The following is a 26,100-nucleotide window of genomic DNA, read 5'->3' on the forward strand; positions in this document are numbered from 1 at the left end:
AGGGGGAGGGGGAGGGGCTGAGGGCTATAGGGTTAAAACACTCATTATGTAGGGACAAGGGGGAGGGGGAGGGGCTGAGGGCTATAGAGTTAAAACACTCATTATGTAGGGACAAGGGGGAGGGGCTGAGGGCTATAGGGTTAAAACACTCATTATGTAGGGACAAGGGGGAGGGGCTAGGGCTGAGGGCTATAGGGTTAAAACACTCATTATGTAGGGACAAGGGGGAGGGGCTGAGGGCTATAGGGTTAAAACACTCATTATGTAGGGACAAGGGGGAGGGGCTGAGGGCTATAGGGTTAAAACACTCATTATGTAGGGACAAGGGGGAGGGGCTGAGGGCTATAGGGTTAAAACACTCATTATGTAGGGACAAGGGGGAGGGGCTAGGGCTGAGGGCTATAGGGTTAAAACACTCATTATGTAGGGACAAGGGGGAGGGGGAGGGGCTGAGGGCTATAGGGTTAAAACACTCATTATGTAGGGACAAGGGGGAGGGGGAGGGGCTGAGGGCTATAGGGTTAAAACACTCATTATGTAGGGACAAGGGGGAGGGGGAGGGGCTGAGAGCTATAGGGTTAAAACACTCATTATGTAGGGACAAGGGGGAGGGGGAGGGGCTGAGAGCTATAGGGTTAAAACACTCATTATGTAGGGACAAGGGGGAGGGGGAGGGGCTGAGGGCTATAGGGTTAAAACACTCATTATGTAGGGACAAGGGGGAGGGGGAGGGGCTGAGAGCTATAGGGTTAAAACACTCATTATGTAGGGGCAAGGGGGAGGGGCTGAGGGCTATAGGGTTAAAACACTCATTATGTAGGGACAAGGGGGAGGGGCTGAGGGCTATAGGGTTAAAACACTCATTATAGGGACAAGGGGGAGGGGCTGAGGGCTATAGGGTTAAAACACTCATTATGTAGGGACAAGGGGGAGGGGCTGAGGGCTGTTCTGGCAAACAGCGCCCCTACTGGTACTCATAGTCATATACTGGTGCTCATGGCCACACATATACATATAGGTGAACACGGACATTGCTGTTCCTTGGAGTGGTTGCACCACCAGTGTTGTTTTCGTCGACTAAAACTAAGACGAAAAATGTTCGTCGACTACCTTTTTTCACTGTCAAAAACAAATGGAAACTAAATGAAAACTAAAGCTACGGCGACTAAAACTAAGACTAAATATACTGACAATTTCGTAGACAAATAAAAACTAGACTAAAATGTTAGGAAGGGACTAGTGGACAAGAGATCCAGTACGAGTCATTTTACACTTGGTTGCGTTGCGACGCGTTGTGAGCTTGTAGATCAGCTATTTTCAGCAAGTGTAAAAACACTCATTAAGACGGCATCAAGACCCGCCGAAATAGACCCGCCGAAATACATCCTGTAGTCGGTGGCACCGACTACAGGAGGAGTCTTTTCTTTGTTTTAAATCGACCGTCATTATTATGTCGTTGTGGCTTTCACACTAAACGGTTGGTCGCCGACTAGGAGTCGAGTCCTACAGGAGTTTTTATTCCAATTCATTTTGACATCTCACGTGTAGGATGCTCTCTCTCTCTCTCTCTCTCTCTCTCTCTCTCTGCGTCTCTCTCCGCGTGCATGCACACGCACACACGCACACGCACACACACACACACACACACACACACACACACACACACACACACACACACACACACACACACACGGTCCAAAAGTTGTATAGACTAACAGCAACATTGGGCTAATATTGTTGAGATTTGATGGGATACACGTCCTCACTTGTATAATGTAATACTGCGCTGTTCTATGTGATGTGCAATGTTATGCTTGTGCCACTGGGAGGCGCCAAGACGCCTCCTATAGCATGATCAGGTCACATGACTACTACCCGTGTGTGGAGCAATTCATTCAGTAGGCCTAGTATTGGGTCTGTCACCGTGAGACTGATGTGTGGGAGGGGGGCCCTTACAATAAAATATGATTACTATAGTGTGTGGAGCAGTTCATTCAGTAGTATTGGGTCTGTCACCGTGAGACTGATGTGTGGGAGGGGGGCCCTTACAATAAAATATGCCAGGCTTGGCTAAATGGATTACATCTCCGTGTTTTCTCCGAATGCAACGTTAACCCATTCTGACCGGGAACCCGTTTTGGTGTTAGCATCATGTTATGCTTTAGCTATTGAAAAACAGCAGATCTACAAGCTCGTAGCGCGCCACCGAGTGGCGCGCTACGAGCTTGTAGGTCTGCTATTTTTGAAAAATCGAAGAACGACTTGACATTTTTTAGAATCTGATCTCAGGTCAGAATGGGTTCATCAGACCAGTGTGTGTCCAGGTGGAAACCTCGTATGAATCTGATCTCAGGTCAGAATGGGTTAAGCTACGCATAACGCATAACTTAACAAATATAGCTACCGTACCATGTATGACACAGGCTGCATGCAATTCGAAACTGCCCCCCGTAAAAGCTGAATCACCCCCCCCCTTTTCCCCTCACTGTATATTTTTCTTTTCCCTTTTTGCTTCCTTTATGATGAAGTCCTGTTCTGTTCTTTAACTACATAGTCTATCTATTTGTACGTCTCTAAATGTTTTGATGAATTGAACAATGTGGACCCTGTTGTAAACAAGTGTAATGCTTAATTGGGTCGTCCACTCACAGTTAACAGTCTTTGTATTGAGTTTGTGCTTGAAATGTATACCCTACTGTAATTCTGCAAACTGTTAATAAATATCTCAATCAATCAATCAAACAGGAGTCAGAAGACTCAGAACAGGGATTTATCCAAGGAATAAAGATTATATATTATCATCTGATCATCTATCCAATCCATACAGTCCACACGGCCGGCAGGCAGGCAGGCAGGCAGGCAGGCAGGCAGGCAGGCAGGCAGGCAGGCAGGCACACGGAGTTGCACCACTCACTTCACACAGGTGTGATCTTTTTTCAATGAGGGAACCCCAAACCCCCCCCCCACCACCAAATGACCAGAACTACTTAATATTCACCAAAACCAGAGCAGAACTCCCACCACGGGACTCAACCAATCAGAACTCCCACCACGGGACTCAACCAATCAGAACTCCCACCACGGGACTCACTCAACCAATCAATGAATACCTTTACAACCACTAGATTAATAAAGTAGTCTATTAATCTAGTCCACACATCTGATCTAACACTTTAAAGAACCAAGAGTAAAAGTGCAGAAATGTCCCGTTTCAAGTTTTCAAAATGCAATCTTTTGAAAAAAGCCGATCTACAATGCTCACAAGGCCTCACATTGTGACACATGGTGAGCTTGTAGATCTGCTATTTTCAAATAGCCCTACCCTTAACACATCATGACATCATTCTAAAACAGGACACTGGCTTTTCAGAACAAACAGCGAAAAAACTCAAATTAAATAGTAAATAAAAGAATGATTTCTTCACAGTGGTGTAAAGTACATTTACTTAAGTACTGTGCTTAACCCATTCTGAACGGGAACCCATTTTGGTGTTAGCATCATGTTATGCTTTAGCTATTTAAAAATAGCAGATCTACAAGCTCATAGCGCGCCACCGAGTGGCGCGCTACGAGCTTGTAGATCAGCTATTTTTGAAAAATCGAAGAACGACTGAAATTTTTAGAATCTGATCTCAGGTCAGAATGGGTTAATCAGACCAGTGTGTGTCCAGTGGAAACCTCGTATGAATCTGATCTCAGGTCAGAATGGGTTAAGTACAATTTTAAGGTGTTTGTAGTTTTGAGCATTTTCTATTTCCAATACTTTTACTTCTACTCCACTGCATCTCAGATCTAAATATTGTACTTTTACTGCACTACATTTATTTGTAGTTATACTTTGTAGATTTGGATTCTTTCTAAAACAAATCACACCTGTGTGAAGTGAGGGGCGCTCTTGACACATATGACATACATTCTCCATTCATTGTGGATGGGAATTTAACGTAATGTGTGTATAGGACGAGAGCCGACTTGCTCGTCTACATTATGACGGTTTTCTGAGCTCAGTTGCACCCATAAAACCTGAACTTTTAACCCATTCTGACCTGAGATCAGATTCTAAAAATGTCTTCTGCATCCTGACAGTTTTCTGAAAAAGCTGCGTTTCTATGTCAGTGGTTCTTCGATTTTTCAAAAATAGCAGACCTACAAGCTCGTAGATTTGATAGAGTTTTCAAATTTAACCCATTCTGACCTGAGATCAGATAAAAAAAAATGTCTTCTACATCCTGACAGTTTTCTGAAAAAGCTATGTCATAACGATTTTTCAAAAATAGCAGACCTACAAGCTCGTAGCGCGCCACGCCACTCGGTGGCGCGCTATGAGCTTGTAGATCTGCTATTTTTAAATAGCTAAAGCATAACATAATGCTAACACCAAAAGGGGGTAGATTTTCTGTGGTCTGGGGTTTTCTGGCTCCGACGCGCGCTACGAGCTTGTAGATCAGCTATTTTTGAAAAATCGAAGAACGACTGAAATTTTTAGAATCTGATCTCAGGTCAGAATGGGTTAATCAGACCAGTGTGTGTCCAGTGGAAACCTCGTATGAATCTGATCTCAGGTCAGAATGGGTTAAGTACAATTTTAAGGTGTTTGTAGTTTACTTTCCAATACTTTTACTTCTACTCCACTGCATCTCAGATCTAAATATTGTACTTTTACTGCACTACATTTATTTGTAGTTATACTTTGTAGATTTGGATTCTTTCTAAAACAAATCACACCTGTGTGAAGTGAGGGGCGCTCTTGACACATATGACATACATTCTCCATTCATTGTGGATGGGAATTTAACGTAATGTGTGTATAGGACGAGAGCCGACTTGCTCGTCTACATTATGACGGTTTTCTGAGCTCAGTTGCACCCATAAAACCTGAACTTTTAACCCATTCTGACCTGAGATCAGATTCTAAAAATGTCTTCTGCATCCTGACAGTTTTCTGAAAAAGCTGCGTTTCTATGTCAGTGGTTCTTCGATTTTTCAAAAATAGCAGACCTACAAGCTCGTAGATTTGATAGAGTTTTCAAATTTAACCCATTCTGACCTGAGATCAGATTAAAAAAATGTCTTCTACATCCTGACAGTTTTCTGATAAAGCTATGTCATAACGATTTTTCAAAAATAGCAGACCTACAAGCTCGTAGCGCGCCACGCCACTCGGTGGCGCGCTATGAGCTTGTAGATCTGCTATTTTTAAATAGCTAAAGCATAACATAATGCTAACACCAAAAGGGGGTAGATTTTCTGTGGTCTGGGGTTTTCTGGCTCCGACAAGTGCTCAGACACGTAAACAAGTGTAATGCTTAATTGGGTCGTCCACTCACAGTTAACAGTCTTTGTATTGAGTTTGTGCTTGAAATGTAGCCTACTGTAATTCTGCAAACTGTTAATAAATATCTCAATCAATCAATCAAACAGGAGTCAGAAGACTCAGAACAGGGATTTATCCAAGGAATAAAGATTATATATTATCATCTGATCATCTATCCAATCCATACAGTCCACACGACAGACAGACAGACAGACAGACAGACAGACAGACAGACAGACAGACAGACAGAAGCAGCACAAACATCATGTGACAGAGAGGTCAAAGTTGAACCAACGTTGTGCTATGGTAGAACAACAAGACAAATAGAGTTGATAGAGTTTTCAAATTTAACCCATTCTGACCTGAGATCAGATAAAAAAAAATGTCTTCTACATCCTGACAGTTTTCTGAAAAAGCTATGTCATAACGATTTTTCAAAAATAGCAGACCTACAAGCTCGTAGCGCGCCACGCCACTCGGTGGCGCGCTATGAGCTTGTAGATCTGCTATTTTTAAATAGCTAAAGCATAACATAATGCTAACACCAAAAGGGGGTAGATTTTCTGTGGTCTGGGGTTTTCTGGCTCCGACAAGTGCTCAGATTTTCCTGCTAACTGTGATGTCACAGTCAGAAAATCCCATATATGTCAATATGGGATTTTGTAGATGTCACTGTTTTCACTGTTTTGCCTCTTTTCATTGCAGCTCAAGAGGCTTCACAGACACAGAAAGAACTCCTTGGCCACAGAAAATCCACTGAATGTTCAAAGTTCAGGGTTTTTTTTGGGGTGTCATTGAGGTCATGAAACCTCAAATAAAAATACAAATAAATGAAAAATGAACGTCATTAAACATGTGAGTAGTTCTTTATTCCTTACCTTCAGCCTTCAGTGAGTTCAGAGAGAGCAGCCATGATGTGAAGAGAAGAGCCAACGCTGTTAACACACGCATCTCTGCACAGCCTGTCAATCAGCCTGTCAATCAGCCTGTCCGCACGTCAACCTGGGAGAGCAGAGAGAGAGAGACTGACTGCATTAGGAGTCCAGTCTAGTCTACCACAAGGATATATATCCCCTCCAGCACAAGGACGGGGTCAAAGGTGCAGGTGACACCGCACACACACACACTGTCTCATGACCTACTGTGTAAGCCGTGGTGAAATCAGCACTCTAGATTAGACTCATTGTTTGATTGATTGACATATTTTATAGTCTAGATCAGTGGTTTTCAACATTTTTCATATCGAGGCCCATTTGAGCCACGGAACCACCATGTGATGACATTTAGCCTCTCAGACCCATTTGAGCCACGGAACCACCATGTGATGACATTTAGCCTCTCAGACCCATTTGAGCCACGGAACCACCATGTGATGACATTTAGCCTCTCAGACCCATTTGAGCCACGGAACCACCATGTGATGACATTTAGCCTCTCAGACCCATTTGAGCCACGGAACCACCATGTGATGACATATAGGTGACATTCATACCAGAAAGCTTTGCTGCGATAAAAACGAATCCTGCCGTTTGTCAGAAAGTGCACTTCGTTTGGCAGGTGTGAAGGCTCATTCGAATCCCAATGCGTATCAAAGAACCGCATTCTACTCCCGAGCAGAAACGGGGGTTTCGCTTCGCTTCCAATCGCACTTGATTAGGATTCGGTGCAGGTGTGAATGCAATCCGCAGTAAATAAAGGCAATGAAGCAAACAATGTGCGTGGCGGGTGAGGAGCTGAACACAGTTGGAGACGGAGAAGGGACATTTTACGCAGCGCAAACTCTGCAAAGATGTCCCGTTACCGGCCAAGACATCCCTCCCTTAGCAACCGCTGCTTTACCCTATTGGGTCGGAGGTCAGTTTGGTGTGTGTGTGTGTGTGTGTGTGTGTGTGTGTGTGTGTGTGTGTGTGTGCTCGCAAGAGGGTGGGGGGGCTGCAGTTCAAAAGATAATCTTTTGGGCCAGTATTGATTATGTTTGTGTGTGTTGTCTTCATGCTGTACCTTGACGACCGACAGACAGACAGACAGACAGACAGACAGACAGACAGACAGACAGACAGACAGACAGACAGACAGACAGACAGACAGACAGACAGAATTGTGAACAGATATTAATGCATACATTATAAGCTCTGATTAAATATAGTATTCTTTTTTTCTTCTTAAATAAAAATCACACCCGTGTGAAGTGAGGGGCACTAATATACCTAAAAATACATGGCATGGATACACCTGGGACGTATCTTCAGTGATGTATCCTGAGGTCAACAGGGTTTCGGGTCTTCCAACATCATACCCTTCACTCAGGAGACCCAGCCGGGGTTGATCAAATCCCCACTTACGTCCCAGTAGCTCTACCCTCGATCAGTCCATCAGGGAATGAGCAAGGCCACACAATCCAGTTACTCCGGAACTACTCTGCCGGGACTGGGAGAACCAAAATCTGGCTCTGTGGGTTGACTCCTGACCGGGCCCCTCCTACGTCTCACCAGGCCCAGGCCAGGACCTGTGCGTTGCACCAGACTCCCAGCACCAGGCACTGCATTCAGGAGTGGTTGACTATAATGGCCCTCCTAAAGGCCTCACAGAGGGTTGTTGGGCTTCCTCCTCACGGAGGACACAGGCTGGGGCCCTAACCCACACTGCTCACCTCCTCATGGAAGACACAGGCTGGGGCGCTAACCCACACTGCTCACCTCCTCATGGAGGACACAGGCTGGGGCCCTAACCCACACTGCTCACCTCCTCACAGAGGACACAGGCTGGGGCGCCAACCCACACTGCTCACCTCCTCACAGAGGACACAGGCTGGGGCGCTAACCCACACTGCTCACCTCCTCATGGAGGACACAGGCTGGGGCCCTAACCCACACTGCTCACCTCCTCATGGAGGACACAGGCTGGGGCCCTAACCCACACTGCTCACCTCCTCACAGAGGACACAGGCTGGGGCGCCAACCCACACTGCTCACCTCCTCACGGAGGACACAGGCTGGGGCCCTAACCCACACTGCTCACCTCCTCACGGAGGACACAGGCTGGGGCCCTAACCCACACTGCTCACCCTGGAGGACACAGGCTGGGGCCCTAACCCACACTGCTCACCCTGGAGGACACAGGCTGGGGCGTTAACCCACACTGCTCACCCTGGAGGACACAGGCTGGGGCCCTAACCCACACTGCTCACCTCCTCACAGAGGACACAGGCTGGGGCGCTAACCCACACTGCTCACCTCCTCACGGAGGACACAGGCTGGGGCCCTAACCCACACTGCTCACCTCCTCATGGAGGACACAGGCTGGGGCGCTAACCCACACTGCTCACCTCCTCACGGAGGACACAGGCTGGGGCCCTAACCCACACTGCTCACCTCCTCACGGAGGACACAGGCTGGGGCCGTCTACATTCCGGCTGCCACCCGTCTCTCCGGTGGTCACCAGACTATACCTGATTGTCACTTAGGCCCTCATTTATCAATCGAGTGTAAAATCTGCCACAGATTCGAGTGCAGGTTTCGTAGTACACCCACGTCGCCACGGCATTTATAAAGTGATCGCAAACAGCTGATCCTTCCATAATTTCGTTCTGACGTTAATAAATGTGACGGCTGAAATCTATCTGGCACGCCCTATGAAATCAAGCCTCGCCCTCGTTTTTGCGACTGAACACATGTTTACGACCTGTGGGAACCATGGAAACCATGGAAAAAAGGTTTCTCCCGTGCCTTGCCCGCCTCACGCACCTCTCTCACACACACACACACACACACACACACACACACACACACACACACACGCAGAAGCACACGCAACTTGCAAGCCCACTGGTGTCTTGTTAAATAAAGAACGAACACCTGCATGAATTAAATAAAGTTGTAGGCCTACCCTGTCTGTTTTCCTCTCACCTCGCTTGCTTTGCTGTCATGTCCACGCATGCACGCATATACATGACACATCGACATCGCATCGCCATGAATGGAATTAGTTTGTAGGCTGGCCTATATTAATTTTACCCATTCGTGCGCAGTGCACGGCGAAGGCGTGATACTGCGCACTGCTGTGATATTAAAGTCCTGTGGGTGACATGCCTGCATGAGAGATAGGCTATCATGTCGTCAAGGCAGCTCACAATCAACGTTTATGTAGTGATTTGATCATTGATGAACGAATCATAAACATATGGATGAAGGCTTGCCGCTTGCGCTGGTATGTGTTGGCGACGCACGCCGCGGTCCCGTCCTCCCGACCTCCGAAAATGATCTCGCTTTTATCTGAACTGTCAAAACTGTCTAAGCACTTATAAATGGTGAATGATTAAGCCCCTTACGCCTATAGCCTGCTAGTACTTACTACAAATAGGCAAGCTGTATTGTATGCTTGTCATTGTCACTTGGAAATAAAGGCGTGCAGTCCATTCATGCCTTTAAAAAAATAATAATATCATAATCGCATATGCCGCATCACCGCGTCCGCATGCGCTCCAAAATCATCTCACAAGTGCGCTCGCATAACAAGTGTTTGATTAAGCACAAACTAATACATTGTAAACATGTTATATTGTTTTTAATTGCGCGATTTTAATTACTTGTAAAGTTGGAAATCTCTCTTTTGTTTTTTACATACACATACCGTTTTATATTAACATTTTAGGAGTGAAAACATATGTTTTGATGCCTGTGACAGTGTCAGCAGTTCAGACAATGCTGCTCCGCTTGTGTAAGAAAAGAAAAAAATGCGTACGCCAGCTGAGGAGCAAACGTGGATTTTGCACGTTGTCACGTTCAATTTCAAGCGTTGGCGGAAATGGTAAATGTCAAAAATGTCGGCAATTTCGGCGTGCACCCATATTTTGGTCTACGCACGGTTGATAAATGAGGGCCATAGTCTATTAAAGTCTATCTCATGTTGATTAGGTGATGTAATGGTGATAGTCAGCTCTCAGGAGAGATTGCATTGAGGTCAAGAGAAAATGCTCTCAAGCAATCTAAATTGATTGAGTTGCATTGTGGAGGCAATCTGTTCATTTTTCTGGTGCTGACTGGGGAGGAAAATTAGTTGGAATCTCCAAGAAGACATGGGTCAATGCCTACTTGAGGTTTGATGATGATGATGATCCTGCCATTAATTGCTTCAAGGACCTTGGAATGGGTTCCATTCCTCCTGAGCTTGTTAACGGCAAGCTTCCATCACCATTGGAGCATTTTGCATGCCGTGTTTATAGTCCAAAAGGTCCAACAACCTTGCCATTACTCAGATAGGAACTATTTCGGTCAAAGAACTTGGAGGGTGAGATGCTACCTCCAACTCGTGCTGCACTGCTACCACATATCCTCTGTGCCAACTACGTCACAATGCGGGATAATAAGTCATTCATACCTGCCAAATTGCCCTGAGCTTCCACCAATCGAACATAATGGATGGAAATCCATTATTTTTCGAACATAATGGATGGAAATCCACTATTTTCACTTTATGAAGACTGAACCTTCCCTCTGTCTGGCCTTATTTACTATTATTATTCTTCTTCTTATTATTATTATTATTATTACTATTATGATTTTTTTTTAATGTATTGTAACCCTGTATCTGTTTCGCTGTTCAACCTGTGGGGTGGGGTGGGGTGGGGGAAACCCCCTTTTTCTTTCTTTTAACAAAAAATCTAATAAAATAAACTCTTTCACAAATGAAAGTGCGTTGGCGTATAGGTGGGTTTGTACACTATACTAAATGGATCCATTACAATTCAAAATGGTCAATAATACCATCATAGAGTTTAAATGTATGTAATTCATGCAATAAGTGTAGTAGAGATGGCTGCCTTTATTCCTTAAGCTCTGACGCCTGTACTTGCAGTTCAGTGTCCACTAGATGGGAGCATTGTTTAAAATGCCATGTGTCAGATGAATAGATCACTCATGATAGCAACAGTGAATGACAGTTATGTGTGCACTGTTTTTTCACCACTTTTCAAACTATTTTCATATAATAGGTCACTAATAAATAATCATGAGAAAATGGCACGATTTTTTCCTACTCAGTCTGTGTCTCATAGGAGGGCCGTGGGCAGTTTAGAAACCGTCCTCCAGTGACATCATTAGGCAGATTTTTCTTTTTATATTCCAGTCCAGTCTAGTCTACCACAAGGATATATATCCCCTCCAGCACAAGGACGGGGTCAAAGGTGCAGGTGACACCACACACACACACACACACACACACACACACACACACACACACTGTCTCATGACCTACTACTGTGTGAGCCGTGATGAAATCAGCACTCTAGATTAGACTCGTTGTTTGATTGATTGGCATATTTTATAGTCTAGATCAGTGGTTTTCAACATTTTTCATATCGAGGCCCATTTGAGCCACGGAACCACCATGTGATGACATTTAGCCTCTCAGACCCATTTGAGCCACGGAACCACCATGTGATGACATTTAGCCTCTCAGACCCATTTGAGCCACGGAACCACCATGTGATGACATTTAGCCTCTCAGACCCATTTGAGCCACGGAACCACCATGTGATGACATTTAGCCTCTCAGACCCATTTGAGCCACGGAACCACCATGTGATGACATTTAGCCTCTCAGACCCATTTGAGCCACGGAACCACCATGTGATGACATTTAGCCTCTCAGACCCATTTGAACCACGGAACCACCATGTGATGACATATAGGGGACATTCATACCAGAAAGCTTTGCTGCGATAAAAACGAATCCTGCCGTTTGTCAGAAAGTGCACTTCGTTTGGCAGGTGTGAAGGCTCATTCGAATCCTAATGCGTATCAAAGAACCGCATTCTACTCCCGAGCAGAAACGGGGGTTTCGCTTCGCTTCCAATCGCACTTGATTAGGATTCGGTGCAGGTGTGAATGCAATCCGCAGTAAATAAAGGCAATGAAGCAAACAATGTGCGTGGCGGGTGAGGAGCTGAACACAGTTGGAGACGGAGAAGGGACATTTTACGCAGCGCAAACTCTGCAAAGATGTCCCGTTACCGGCCAAGACATCCCTCCCTTAGCAACCGCTGCTTTACCCTATTGGGTCGGAGGTCAGTTTGGTGTGTGTGTGTGTGTGTGTGTGTGTGTGTGTGTGTGTGTGTGTGTGTGTGTGTGTGTGTGTGTGTGCTCGCAAGAGGGTGGGGGGGCTGCAGTTCAAAAGATAATCTTTTGGGCCAGTATTGATTATGTTTGTGTGTGTTGTCTTCATGCTGTACCTTGACGACCGACAGACAGACAGACAGACAGACAGACAGACAGACAGACAGACAGACAGACAGACAGACAGACAGAATTGTGAACAGATATTAATGCATACATTATAAGCTCTGATTAAATATAGTATTCTTTTTTTCTTCTTAAATAAAAATCACACCCGTGTGAAGTGAGGGGCACTAATATACCTAAAAATACATGGCATGGATACACCTGGGACGTATCTTCAGTGATGTATCCTGAGGTCAACAGGGTTTCGGGTCTTCCAACATCATACCCTTCACTCAGGAGACCCAGCCGGGGTTGATCAAATCCCCACTTACGTCCCAGTAGCTCTACCCTCGATCAGTCCATCAGGGAATGAGCAAGGCCACACAATCCAGTTACTCCGGAACTACTCTGCCGGGACTGGGAGAACCAAAATCTGGCTCTGTGGGTTGACTCCTGACCGGGCCCCTCCTACGTCTCACCAGGCCCAGGCCAGGACCTGTGCGTTGCACCAGACTCCCAGCACCAGGCACTGCATTCAGGAGTGGTTGACTATAATGGCCCTCCTAAAGGCCTCACAGAGGGTTGTTGGGCTTCCTCCTCACGGAGGACACAGGCTGGGGCCCTAACCCACACTGCTCACCTCCTCATGGAAGACACAGGCTGGGGCGCTAACCCACACTGCTCACCTCCTCATGGAAGACACAGGCTGGGGCGCTAACCCACACTGCTCACCTCCTCATGGAGGACACAGGCTGGGGCCCTAACCCACACTGCTCACCTCCTCACAGAGGACACAGGCTGGGGCGCCAACCCACACTGCTCACCTCCTCACGGAGGACACAGGCTGGGGCCCTAACCCACACTGCTCACCTCCTCACGGAGGACACAGGCTGGGGCCCTAACCCACACTGCTCACCTCCTCACGCAGGACACAGGCTGGGGCGCTAACCCACACTGCTCACCTCCTCACGGAGGACACAGGCTGGGGCGCTAACCCACACTGCTCACCTCCTCACGGAGGACACAGGCTGGGGCCCTAACCCACACTGCTCACCCTGGAGGACACAGGCTGGGGCCCTAACTCACACTGCTCACCCTGGAGGACACTAACCCCCTTTTTCTTTCTTTTAACAAAAAATCTAATAAAATAAACTCTTTCACAAATGAAAGTGCGTTGGCGTATAGGTGGGTTTGTACACTATACTAAATGGATCCATTACAATTCAAAATGGTCAATAATACCATCATAGAGTTTAAATGTATGTAATTCATGCAATAAGTGTAGTAGAGATGGCTGCCTTTATTCCTTAAGCTCTGACGCCTGTACTTGCAGTTCAGTGTCCACTAGATGGGAGCATTGTGTTTAAAATGCCATGTGTCAGATGAATAGATCACTCATGATAGCAACAGTGAATGACAGTTATGTGTGCACTGTTTTTTCACCACTTTTCAAACTATTTTCATATAATAGGTCACTAATAAATAATCATGAGAAAATGGCACGATTTTTTCCTACTCAGTCTGTGTCTCATAGGAGGGCCGTGGGCAGTTTAGAAACCGTCCTCCAGTGACATCATTAGGCAGATTTTTCTTTTTATATTCCAGTCCAGTCTAGTCTACCACAAGGATATATATCCCCTCCAGCACAAGGACGGGGTCAAAGGTGCAGGTGACACCGCACACACACACACTGGCTGCGTCCGAAATCATTCCCTATGCCCCATATAGTGCACTACTTTGAGGTTCCGCCATTTTGTTATAGTGTCCGAATATGTAGTGAGCATTTTTGCACCCTAACGTAGTGGACTGAAGTATCCCACAATGCACCGGGAATTGTAGGGAGCATCCGATGGTCACTACAAAAACACAGCGAAGCAAATCTGCCCCATAATGCATTGCGCAAGCTCGCTCTTGAGCGCACATGCACGCGTTTGCGCACGTGCGCTGCTTCTGCATGCATGCGCTCATTGCGCTCCAACTCAGAAGAGGCAGAAGTTGAACCAGCGAAAGAAATCAACACAAATGTACTTTTTAAACTTTCGTTTTCCCCTCTTTTCTTCCCTGGCGGATCTCGAAGCTACAGATCTCGAGACAAATGATCTGTGCATTTAGTTGAAATTGTTTTATTTTATTTATAATAAATCTACTCGTTTGCAATAGTATTACTAATCTGATTAATTGTATCACCCAGGCCCAGCGCATGACGTTAGGAGAGCAATCAGTTGCTTGCTGTAGAATATATTTGTGAGATTCTTTATCACAAACGTAGGCTAAATACATGCATGTGAGACACATATTAATTGTGTCCGAACATATGTTTTATTAATATTCATTCATTCCTGCCATGAATATGCTATCTAACATTATTTCATTGAATTGCAATAAATTGCAACTTCATTGTGTAGGCAGTCATTTATTGGACTGCTGTTTCTGTTAACACCAAACGTCCGTATTGTGAGAAGAGCTTGTAGATCGGCTACTTTTGGTAATTCTTTACCAAAAGTACCCAAGTAAAAGTATACAACCTCACAACACGGACGTCGCGCGTTGCTTAGATCGGCTATTTTTGCCGTATCCCCCCCGCCACAGGATTAGCGGGGGTTCATGTGGTTAAGATTAAATCATGCTGCTGATATTTTCATATATTGTCAAGGTTGTGCACTGTTTTCCCATAACAATGGGCCTATGATTATCAATAAATTAATATTAGACTATATCCATTATCCTAAATAACCTTTTTATCATAGATATATAGGCCTAAATGCCTGCAAACATATTTTCATTAACCTATTTTTTCCTTTATTCATTCATGAATTTAAAAATAACTTTACAAACTGTCCTTGCAGGGAGGTGACAGCCAGACTTATTTGATACAGTCTGTTCCTAGCGGAAATTCAGCAGCAGCGTTTTGATTGGTTTCTTGTAGTCAGTTGATTCTTCATATCCAAATGAGTGAAATGGCCGGGATGATTTGTTTATTTTTCAAACAGTTCTTAACTTCTTTATGAGGCGATCTGAAAAAACCTAATGGGGATTTCATGCAAATAAAAAGTACATGAACCCGCGGAACTACAGCGCCCTCTATCGATATTGACGTCAGAGTCGGTGCTCCCCATACAGGGAGTATTGTCCGAAATCATCACTATAGAGTCCACTAGAATCTGGATCCCCGTATGGGGGATAGGGAGTAGGGAACAACCCTAGCAATTCGGACGCAGCCACTGTCTCATGACCTACTACTGTGTGAGCCGTGATGAAATCAGCACTCTAGATTAGACTCATTGTTTGATTGATTGGCATATTTTATAGTCTAGATCAGTGGTTTTCAACATTTTTCATATCGAGGCCCATTTGAGCCACGGAACCACCATGTGATGACATTTAGCCTCTCAGACCCATTTGAGCCACGGAACCACCATGTGATGACATTTAGCCTCTCAGACCCATTTGAGCCACGGAACCACCATGTGATGACATTTAGCCTCTCAGACCCATTTGAGCCACGGAACCACCATGTGATGACATTTAGCCTCTCAGACCCATTTGAGCCACGGAACCACCATGTGATGACATTTAGCCTCTCAGACCCATTTGAGCCACGGAACCACCATGTGATGACATTTAGCCTCTCAGACCCATTTGAGCCACGGAACCACCATGTGATGACATTTAGCCTCTCAGACCCATTTGAACCACGGAACCACCATGTGATGACATATAGGGGACATTCATACCAGAAAGCTTTGCTGCGATAAAAACGAATCCTGCCGTTTGTCAGAAAGTGCACTTCGTTTGGCAGGTGTGAAGGCTCATTCGAATCCTAATGCGTATCAAAGAACCGCATTCTACTCCCGAGCAGAAACGGGGGTTTCGCTTCGCTTCCAATCGCACTTGATTAGGATTCGGTGCAGGTGTGAATGCAATCCGCAGTAAATAAAGGCAATGAAGCAAACAATGTGCGTGGCGGGTGAGGAGCTGAACACAGTTGGAGACGGAGAAGGGACATTTTACGCAGCGCAAACTCTGCAAAGATGTCCCGTTACCGGCCAAGACATCCCTCCCTTAGCAACCGCTGCTTTACCCTATTGGGTCGGAGGTCAGTTTGGTGTGTGTGTGTGTGTGTGTGTGTGTGTGTGTGTGTGTGTGTGTGTGTGTGTGTGTGTGTGTGTGTGTGTGTGTGTGTGCTCGCAAGAGGGTGGGGGGGCTGCAGTTCAAAAGATAATCTTTTGGGCCAGTATTGATTATGTTTGTGTGTGTTGTCTTCATGCTGTACCTTGACGACCGACAGACAGACAGACAGACAGACAGACAGACAGACAGACAGACAGACAGACAGACAGACAGACAGAATTGTGAACAGATATTAATGCATACATTATAAGCTCTGATTAAATATAGTATTCTTTTTTTCTTCTTAAATAAAAATCACACCCGTGTGAAGTGAGGGGCACTAATATACCTAAAAATACATGGCATGGATACACCTGGGACGTATCTTCAGTGATGTATCCTGAGGTCAACGGGGTTTCGGGTCTTCCAACATCATACCCCTCACTCAGGAGACCCAGCCGGGGTTGATCAAATCCCCACTTACGTCCCAGTAGCTCTACCCTCGATCAGTCCATCAGGGAATGAGCAAGGCCACACAATCCAGTTACTCCGGAACTACTCTGCCGGGACTGGGAGAACCAAAATCTGGCTCTGTGGGTTGACTCCTGACCGGGCCCCTCCTACGTCTCACCAGGCCCAGGCCAGGACCTGTGCGTTGCACCAGACTCCCAGCACCAGGCACTGCATTCAGGAGTGGTTGACTATAATGGCCCTCCTAAAGGCCTCACAGAGGGTTGTTGGGCTTCCTCCTCACGGAGGACACAGGCTGGGGCCCTAACCCACACTGCTCACCTCCTCATGGAAGACACAGGCTGGGGCGCTAACCCACACTGCTCACCTCCTCATGGAGGACACAGGCTGGGGCCCTAACCCACACTGCTCACCTCCTCACAGAGGACACAGGCTGGGGCGCCAACCCACACTGCTCACCTCCTCACAGAGGACACAGGCTGGGGCGCTAACCCACACTGCTCACCTCCTCATGGAGGACACAGGCTGGGGCCCTAACCCACACTGCTCACCTCCTCATGGAGGACACAGGCTGGGGCCCTAACCCACACTGCTCACCTCCTCACAGAGGACACAGGCTGGGGCGCCAACCCACACTGCTCACCTCCTCACGGAGGACACAGGCTGGGGCCCTAACCCACACTGCTCACCTCCTCACGGAGGACACAGGCTGGGGCCCTAACCCACACTGCTCACCCTGGAGGACACAGGCTGGGGCCCTAACCCACACTGCTCACCCTGGAGGACACAGGCTGGGGCGTTAACCCACACTGCTCACCCTGGAGGACACAGGCTGGGGCCCTAACCCACACTGCTCACCTCCTCACAGAGGACACAGGCTGGGGCGCTAACCCACACTGCTCACCTCCTCACGGAGGACACAGGCTGGGGCCCTAACCCACACTGCTCACCTCCTCACGGAGGACACAGGCTGGGGCCCTAACCCACACTGCTCACCTCCTCATGGAGGACACAGGCTGGGGCGCTAACCCACACTGCTCACCTCCTCACGGAGGACACAGGCTGGGGCCCTAACCCACACTGCTCACCTCCTCACGGAGGACACAGGCTGGGGCCGTCTACATTCCGGCTGCCACCCGTCTCTCCGGTGGTCACCAGACTATACCTGATTGTCACTTAGGCCCTCATTTATCAATCGAGTGTAAAATCTGCCACAGATTCGAGTGCAGGTTTCGTAGTACACCCACGTCGCCACGGCATTTATAAAGTGATCGCAAACAGCTGATCCTTCCATAATTTCGTTCTGACGTTAATAAATGTGACGGCTGAAATCTATCTGGCACGCCCTATGAAATCAAGCCTCGCCCTCGTTTTTGCGACTGAACACATGTTTACGACCTGTGGGAACCATGGAAACCATGGAAAAAAGGTTTCTCCCGTGCCTTGCCCGCCTCACGCACCTCTCTCACACACACACACACACACACACACACACACGCAGAAGCACACGCAACTTGCAAGCCCACTGGTGTCTTGTTAAATAAAGAACGAACACCTGCATGAATTAAATAAAGTTGTAGGCCTACCCTGTCTGTTTTCCTCTCACCTCGCTTGCTTTGCTGTCATGTCCACGCATGCACGCATATACATGACACATCGACATCGCATCGCCATGAATGGAATTAGTTTGTAGGCTGGCCTATATTAATTTTACCCATTCGTGCGCAGTGCACGGCGAAGGCGTGATACTGCGCACTGCTGTGATATTAAAGTCCTGTGGGTGACATGCCTGCATGAGAGATAGGCTATCATGTCGTCAAGGCAGCTCACAATCAACGTTTATGTAGTGATTTGATCATTGATGAACGAATCATAAACATATGGATGAAGGCTTGCCGCTTGCGCTGGTATGTGTTGGCGACGCACGCCGCGGTCCCGTCCTCCCGACCTCCGAAAATGATCTCGCTTTTATCTGAACTGTCAAAACTGTCTAAGCACTTATAAATGGTGAATGATTAAGCCCCTTACGCCTATAGCCTGCTAGTACTTACTACAAATAGGCAAGCTGTATTGTATGCTTGTCATTGTCACTTGGAAATAAAGGCGTGCAGTCCATTCATGCCTTTAAAAAAAAAATAATATCATAATCGCATATGCCGCATCACCGCGTCCGCATGCGCTCCAAAATCATCTCACAAGTGCGCTCGCATAACAAGTGTTTGATTAAGCACAAACTAATACATTGTAAACATGTTATATTGTTTTTAATTGCGCGATTTTAATTACTTGTAAAGTTGGAAATCTCTCTTTTGTTTTTTACATACACATACCGTTTTATATTAACATTTTAGGAGTGAAAACATATGTTTTGATGCCTGTGACAGTGTCAGCAGTTCAGACAATGCTGCTCCGCTTGTGTAAGACAGGAAAAAAATGCGTACGCCAGCTGAGGAGCAACCGTGGATTTTGCACGTTGTCACGTTCAATTTCAAGCGTTGGCGGAAATGGTAAATGTCAAAAATGTCGGCAATTTCGGCGTGCACCCATATTTTGGTCTACGCACGGTTGATAAATGAGGGCCATAGTCTATTAAAGTCTATCTCATGTTGATTAGGTGATGTAATGGTGATAGTCAGCTCTCAGGAGAGATTGCATTGAGGTCAAGAGAAAATGCTCTCAAGCAATCTAAATTGATTGAGTTGCATTGTGGAGGCAATCTGTTCATTTTTCTGGTGCTGACTGGGGAGGAAAATTAGTTGGAATCTCCAAGAAGACATGGGTCAATGCCTACTTGAGGTTTGATGATGATGATGATCCTGCCATTAATTGCTTCAAGGACCTTGGAATGGGTTCCATTCCTCCTGAGCTTGTTAACGGCAAGCTTCCATCACCATTGGAGCATTTTGCATGCCGTGTTTATAGTCCAAAAGGTCCAACAACCTTGCCATTACTCAGATAGGAACTATTTCGGTCAAAGAACTTGGAGGGTGAGATGCTACCTCCAACTCGTGCTGCACTGCTACCACATATCCTCTGTGCCAACTACGTCACAATGCGGGATAATAAGTCATTCATACCTGCCAAATTGCCCTGAGCTTCCACCAATCGAACATAATGGATGGAAATCCATTATTTTTCGAACATAATGGATGGAAATCCACTATTTTCACTTTATGAAGACTGAACCTTCCCTCTGTCTCGCCTTATTTACTATTATTATTCTTCTTCTTCTTCTTATTATTATTATTACTATTATGATTTTTTTTTAATGTATTGTAACCCTGTATCTGTTTCGCTGTTCAACCTGTGGGGTGGGGTGGGGGAAACCCCCTTTTTCTTTCTTGTAACAAAAAATCTAATAAAATAAACTCTTTCACAAATGAAAGTGCGTTGGCGTATAGGTGGGTTTGTACACTATACTAAATGGATCCATTACAATTCAAAATGGTCAAAAATACCATCATAGAGTTTAAATGTATGTAATTCATGCAATAAGTGTAGTAGAGATGGCTGCCTTTATTCCTTAAGCTCTGACGCCTGTACTTGCAGTTCAGTGTCCACTAGATGGGAGCATTGTGTTTAAAATGCCATGTGTCAGATGAATAGATCACTCATGATAGCAACAGTGAATGACAGTTATGTGTGCACTGTTTTTTCACCACTTTTCAAACTATTTTCATATAATAGGTCACTAATAAATAATCATGAGAAAATGGCACGATTTTTTCCTACTCAGTCTGTGTCTCATAGGTGGGCCGTGGGCAGTTTAGAAACCGTCCTCCAGTGACATCATTAGGCAGATTTTTCTTTTTATATTCCAGTCCAGTCTAGTCTACCACAAGGATATATATCCCCTCCAGCACAAGGACGGGGTCAAAGGTGCAGGTGACACCGCACACACACACACTGTCTCATGACCTACTACTGTGTGAGCCGTGATGAAATCAGCACTCTAGATTAGACTCATTGTTTGATTGATTGGCATATTTTATAGTCTAGATCAGTGGTTTTCAACATTTTTCATATCGAGGCCCATTTGAGCCACGGAACCACCATGTGATGACATTTAGCCTCTCAGACCCATTTGAGCCACGGAACCACCATATGATGACATTTAGCCTCTCAGACCCATTTGAGCCACGGAACCACCATGTGATGACATTTAGCCTCTCAGACCCATTTGAGCCACGGAACCACCATGTGATGACATTTAGCCTCTCAGACCCATTTGAGCCACGGAACCACCATGTGATGACATTTAGCCTCTCAGACCCATTTGAGCCACGGAACCACCATGTGATGACATATAGGTGACATTCATACCAGAAAGCTTTGCTGCGATAAAAACGAATCCTGCCGTTTGTCAGAAAGTGCACTTCGTTTGGCAGGTGTGAAGGCTCATTCGAATCCTAATGCGTATCAAAGAACCGCATTCTACTCCCGAGCAGAAACGGGGGTTTCGCTTCGCTTCCAATCGCACTTGATTAGGATTCGGTGCAGGTGTGAATGCAATCCGCAGTAAATAAAGGCAATGAAGCAAACAATGTGCGTGGCGGGTGAGGAGCTGAACACAGTTGGAGACGGAGAAGGGACATTTTACGCAGCGCAAACTCTGCAAAGATGTCCCGTTACCGGCCAAGACATCCCTCCCTTAGCAACCGCTGCTTTACCCTATTGGGTCGGAGGTCAGTTTGGTGTGTGTGTGTGTGTGTGTGTGTGTGTGTGTGTGTGTGTGTGTGTGTGTGTGTGTGTGTGTGTGTGTGTGTGTGTGTGTGTGTGCTCGCAAGAGGGTGGGGGGGCTGCAGTTCAAAAGATAATCTTTTGGGCCAGTATTGATTATGTTTGTGTGTGTTGTCTTCATGCTGTACCTTGACGACCGACAGACAGACAGACAGACAGACAGACAGACAGACAGACAGACAGACAGACAGACAGACAGACAGACAGACAGACAGACAGAATTGTGAACAGATATTAATGCATACATTATAAGCTCTGATTAAATATAGTATTCTTTTTTTCTTCTTAAATAAAAATCACACCCGTGTGAAGTGAGGGGCACTAATATACCTAAAAATACATGGCATGGATACACCTGGGACGTATCTTCAGTGATGTATCCTGAGGTCAACAGGGTTTCGGGTCTTCCAACATCATACCCTTCACTCAGGAGACCCAGCCGGGGTTGATCAAATCCCCACTTACGTCCCAGTAGCTCTACCCTCGATCAGTCCATCAGGGAATGAGCAAGGCCACACAATCCAGTTACTCCGGAACTACTCTGCCGGGACTGGGAGAACCAAAATCTGGCTCTGTGGGTTGACTCCTGACCGGGCCCCTCCTACGTCTCACCAGGCCCAGGCCAGGACCTGTGCGTTGCACCAGACTCCCAGCACCAGGCACTGCATTCAGGAGTGGTTGACTATAATGGCCCTCCTAAAGGCCTCACAGAGGGTTGTTGGGCTTCCTCCTCACGGAGGACACAGGCTGGGGCCCTAACCCACACTGCTCACCTCCTCATGGAAGACACAGGCTGGGGCCCTAACCCACACTGCTCACCTCCTCATGGAGGACACAGGCTGGGGCGCCAACCCACACTGCTCACCTCCTCACAGAGGACACAGGCTGGGGCGCTAACCCACACTGCTCACCTCCTCATGGAGGACACAGGCTGGGGCGCTAACCCACACTGCTCACCTCCTCATGGAGGACACAGGCTGGGGCCCTAACCCACACTGCTCACCTCCTCACAGAGGACACAGGCTGGGGCGCCAACCCACACTGCTCACCTCCTCACGGAGGACACAGGCTGGGGCCCTAACCCACACTGCTCACCTCCTCACGGAGGACACAGGCTGGGGCCCTAACCCACACTGCTCACCTCCTCACGCAGGACACAGGCTGGGGCGCTAACCCACACTGCTCACCTCCTCACGGAGGACACAGGCTGGGGCGCTAACCCACACTGCTCACCTCCTCACGGAGGACACAGGCTGGGGCCCTAACCCACACTGCTCACCCTGGAGGACACAGGCTGGGGCCCTAACTCACACTGCTCACCCTGGAGGACACTAACCCCCTTTTTCTTTCTTTTAACAAAAAATCTAATAAAATAAACTCTTTCACAAATGAAAGTGCGTTGGCGTATAGGTGGGTTTGTACACTATACTAAATGGATCCATTACAATTCAAAATGGTCAATAATACCATCATAGAGTTTAAATGTATGTAATTCATGCAATAAGTGTAGTAGAGATGGCTGCCTTTATTCCTTAAGCTCTGACGCCTGTACTTGCAGTTCAGTGTCCACTAGATGGGAGCATTGTGTTTAAAATGCCATGTGTCAGATGAATAGATCACTCATGATAGCAACAGTGAATGACAGTTATGTGTGCACTGTTTTATCACCACTTTTCAAACTATTTTCATATAATAGGTCACTAATAAATAATCATGAGAAAATGGCACGATTTTTTCCTACTCAGTCTGTGTCTCATAGGAGGGCCGTGGGCAGTTTAGAAACCGTCCTCCAGTGACATCATTAGGCAGATTTTTCATTTTATATTATATATATATATATACTAGAATTTCGCCCCCCTTCGGGGGGCTCAATCCTAGTGTCGTTGCAGCGCAATATGGGAAGAAGGAAATTGCGGGAGTTGACAGACTCCACTTCATGTTTCAGCTGTGTTTTTAAACTCAGTAGTGTGCCCTGCACACAGCGGCAGCGCACACTCGCAATTGCAGCTGGAGGGCGACGCGACACACACACACACACACACACACACACACTTGTAGGTCTGCTATTTTTGAAAAATTATGAAAATGTGGTGCAAATCTTTGAAAATATTTTCTTTCAGAGCAAACATTTTTAACTCAAATCTTTGCTTCTGGGGGGGTCCCTGGAACAACATATATCAGATGGGGGTCGGCTGCTGATTACATATAATTTTTGGGGTCCGTAATATTGATTACCACTGATATAGGATATTTACAAAAAAGAAAAAGAAAAACTGACATGATTTAGAAGACATTTTTTACATTTCGACGTCAGGCCTAAATGGGTTAATACAATAGCTGTTCGGATTTCGGGAGATTAACCGAGTATCCGACAGACTCAGCAACCGGCAAGACTTTAACTAAGATTCAACACGCATAGACTGAACTAAAACGTTCCAATAATCGCTTCTCTTTACAAACGCATGCTTTTTATATGGTTTTATTCACTCGTTATTACACATAAACACACTCCACATACACACTGTTTGTTTCCCCCTCCCGCTGACACAGGCGGATACAGTACCCCGGATCTTTGCCTAATGGCCTGTTCCTATCCTATCTGTCGGCTGGGAGTTTAGCTCTCATTGGAACATTCTAAGCTGGCCCAGATCGGCTACTGAGAGCCATTCTTCGCTCTCTCGATCTGGTACAACTTAGCTGTTGGTCTGATTACAGATTAGTTCAACACTACCTGGTTGGTATTTACCTATGTTACCTATGTGGTTCCTATGTAACCTATGGTTTTAAATCTATTGTTTGGGAGACAAAACAAGAGGCACAAATACATACTCTGTTACAATCTAAACACATTACAACACAACATGTTATTAATAATGCACATTAATATGTATATTCACCATTGGCCTTCTCGCCTGTTGCTCTCACGATCTTCTCCTTGAATCTAACTCACTGCTAGTTTCACACATGGATACACAGGCCCTTCTGATGTCCCACCTCCCTGGCAAAGTTGTCAGCCTATCAGACTGCTCCTTCTTAGCCTGCTAGAGGTGGTTCTAAGCCCATTGCTGTCCCAGCTTCCACCACACTTCCTGTGGTGTACGTTAGCTGCTATTCAGACTAACTTAAACTGGTCGACTCTTAGATATTATACAGGTGTTTTGCTAACCCAATATCTAAGTATGGACTCTAGAACACGTATCGATACACATTAATTGGTACTTCATACATTGCTCCCCTGCTATCAACATGTGTGTACTCAGTGAGTCAGCACCCCTTCCTCTGTAGGTGTCATAAAACACCCCTCACTCTCCAGGAAGGTAGCCTACCACCCCAACCCCCCAAGGGTTGCAAGCAGCCTATTTATTGCCCCACGGAATGTGGTTAGAGATAGAGACCTTATCTACCGACATTTGTATCATGATCTCGTCCATCCATAATTGGACAATACAATAGCCAACACAACTGCAGTGGTTGTATATGGTCTCCCTTGTTCTTTGATTGAGAAATGCATATTATATTATATGGTCAGGTAGGACCACTACTGCTTGACAAGTGGTACCGACTGGACATCAAAATGTAATTTCTCCCCTGAGCAAATAGGCAGGCTCTGTTAGCTCAGTGTGGGGGACCCGGGTTCGAGTCTTGGGTGGGCCATGAAATTCACGGATTGCATCTTAAAGCCCTGTAGGAGCCGTAATATGTTGCTTTCTAATGTGCTATTATGATTGACGTAAGGTATGTCACTTTAATGGGCACTGCACAGGTAGTGGGCGTGTCACGGGGGCTGGGGCGCTGCCACTCTAGTTTTATGGCGTTACCTGTCACTTGGGTGAGGGAAGTTTGATAGAGAGAGGAGGTGAACAGTGGGAGAAGACATTTCTGTTGACCGTATAAAACGCACCAGCTATCACCAGTAACAACCACGTTCAGTTATAGCTAAAGCCTGGGAACTGTTGTAACTTCGTGTGGTGACAAGAATAAACGGTAAAACGTACAGCTGGAATGGACCTGAATTCATTGCGTACGCGTCATACAAGCGTCTCTTTACTCTCATGTTTAGCTCCTCGCGGCGGCCTGTAAACCGCCGCTACAAGCCCTATAAATGCTTTGTCGAACAGTGACTAGCAAAAATAGATGAACAACAAGCTTGGCTATTTCTATAATTGCTATTTCTATGGACCATGAGTCTGCAATAAAGACATGCATTCATTCATTCACAACGTGTTGCATCACAATGTGTTGTGAAGC

General features: G+C 46.2%; 2 protein-coding genes across 2 annotated transcripts in view; both read right to left on the reverse strand.

Moving 5' to 3' along the window:
* Nucleotides 1-26,100, reverse strand: part of LOC308312505 (plasminogen-like) — a gene marked incomplete at both ends in the record, with an annotated part of 102,471 nt that overhangs the window by 25,106 nt on the left and 51,265 nt on the right. The gene's annotated exons all lie outside the window — the stretch shown is intronic.
* Nucleotides 6,267-26,100, reverse strand: part of LOC308313395 (RNA exonuclease 5-like) — a gene marked incomplete at its 5' end in the record, with an annotated part of 30,955 nt that continues 11,121 nt past the window's right edge. The window contains one exon of the mRNA XM_080760495.1: nt 6,267-6,316. Within this exon, the coding sequence (XP_080616621.1) occupies nt 6,312-6,316 (5 nt within the window). The 3' untranslated portion in view covers nt 6,267-6,311. The remainder of the gene's footprint in view (nt 6,317-26,100) is intronic.

Source organism: Protomyctophum bolini, assembly GCF_963924005.1.
Source record: "Protomyctophum bolini genome assembly, chromosome: 3".
Taxonomy (NCBI): domain Eukaryota; kingdom Metazoa; phylum Chordata; class Actinopteri; order Myctophiformes; family Myctophidae; genus Protomyctophum; species Protomyctophum bolini.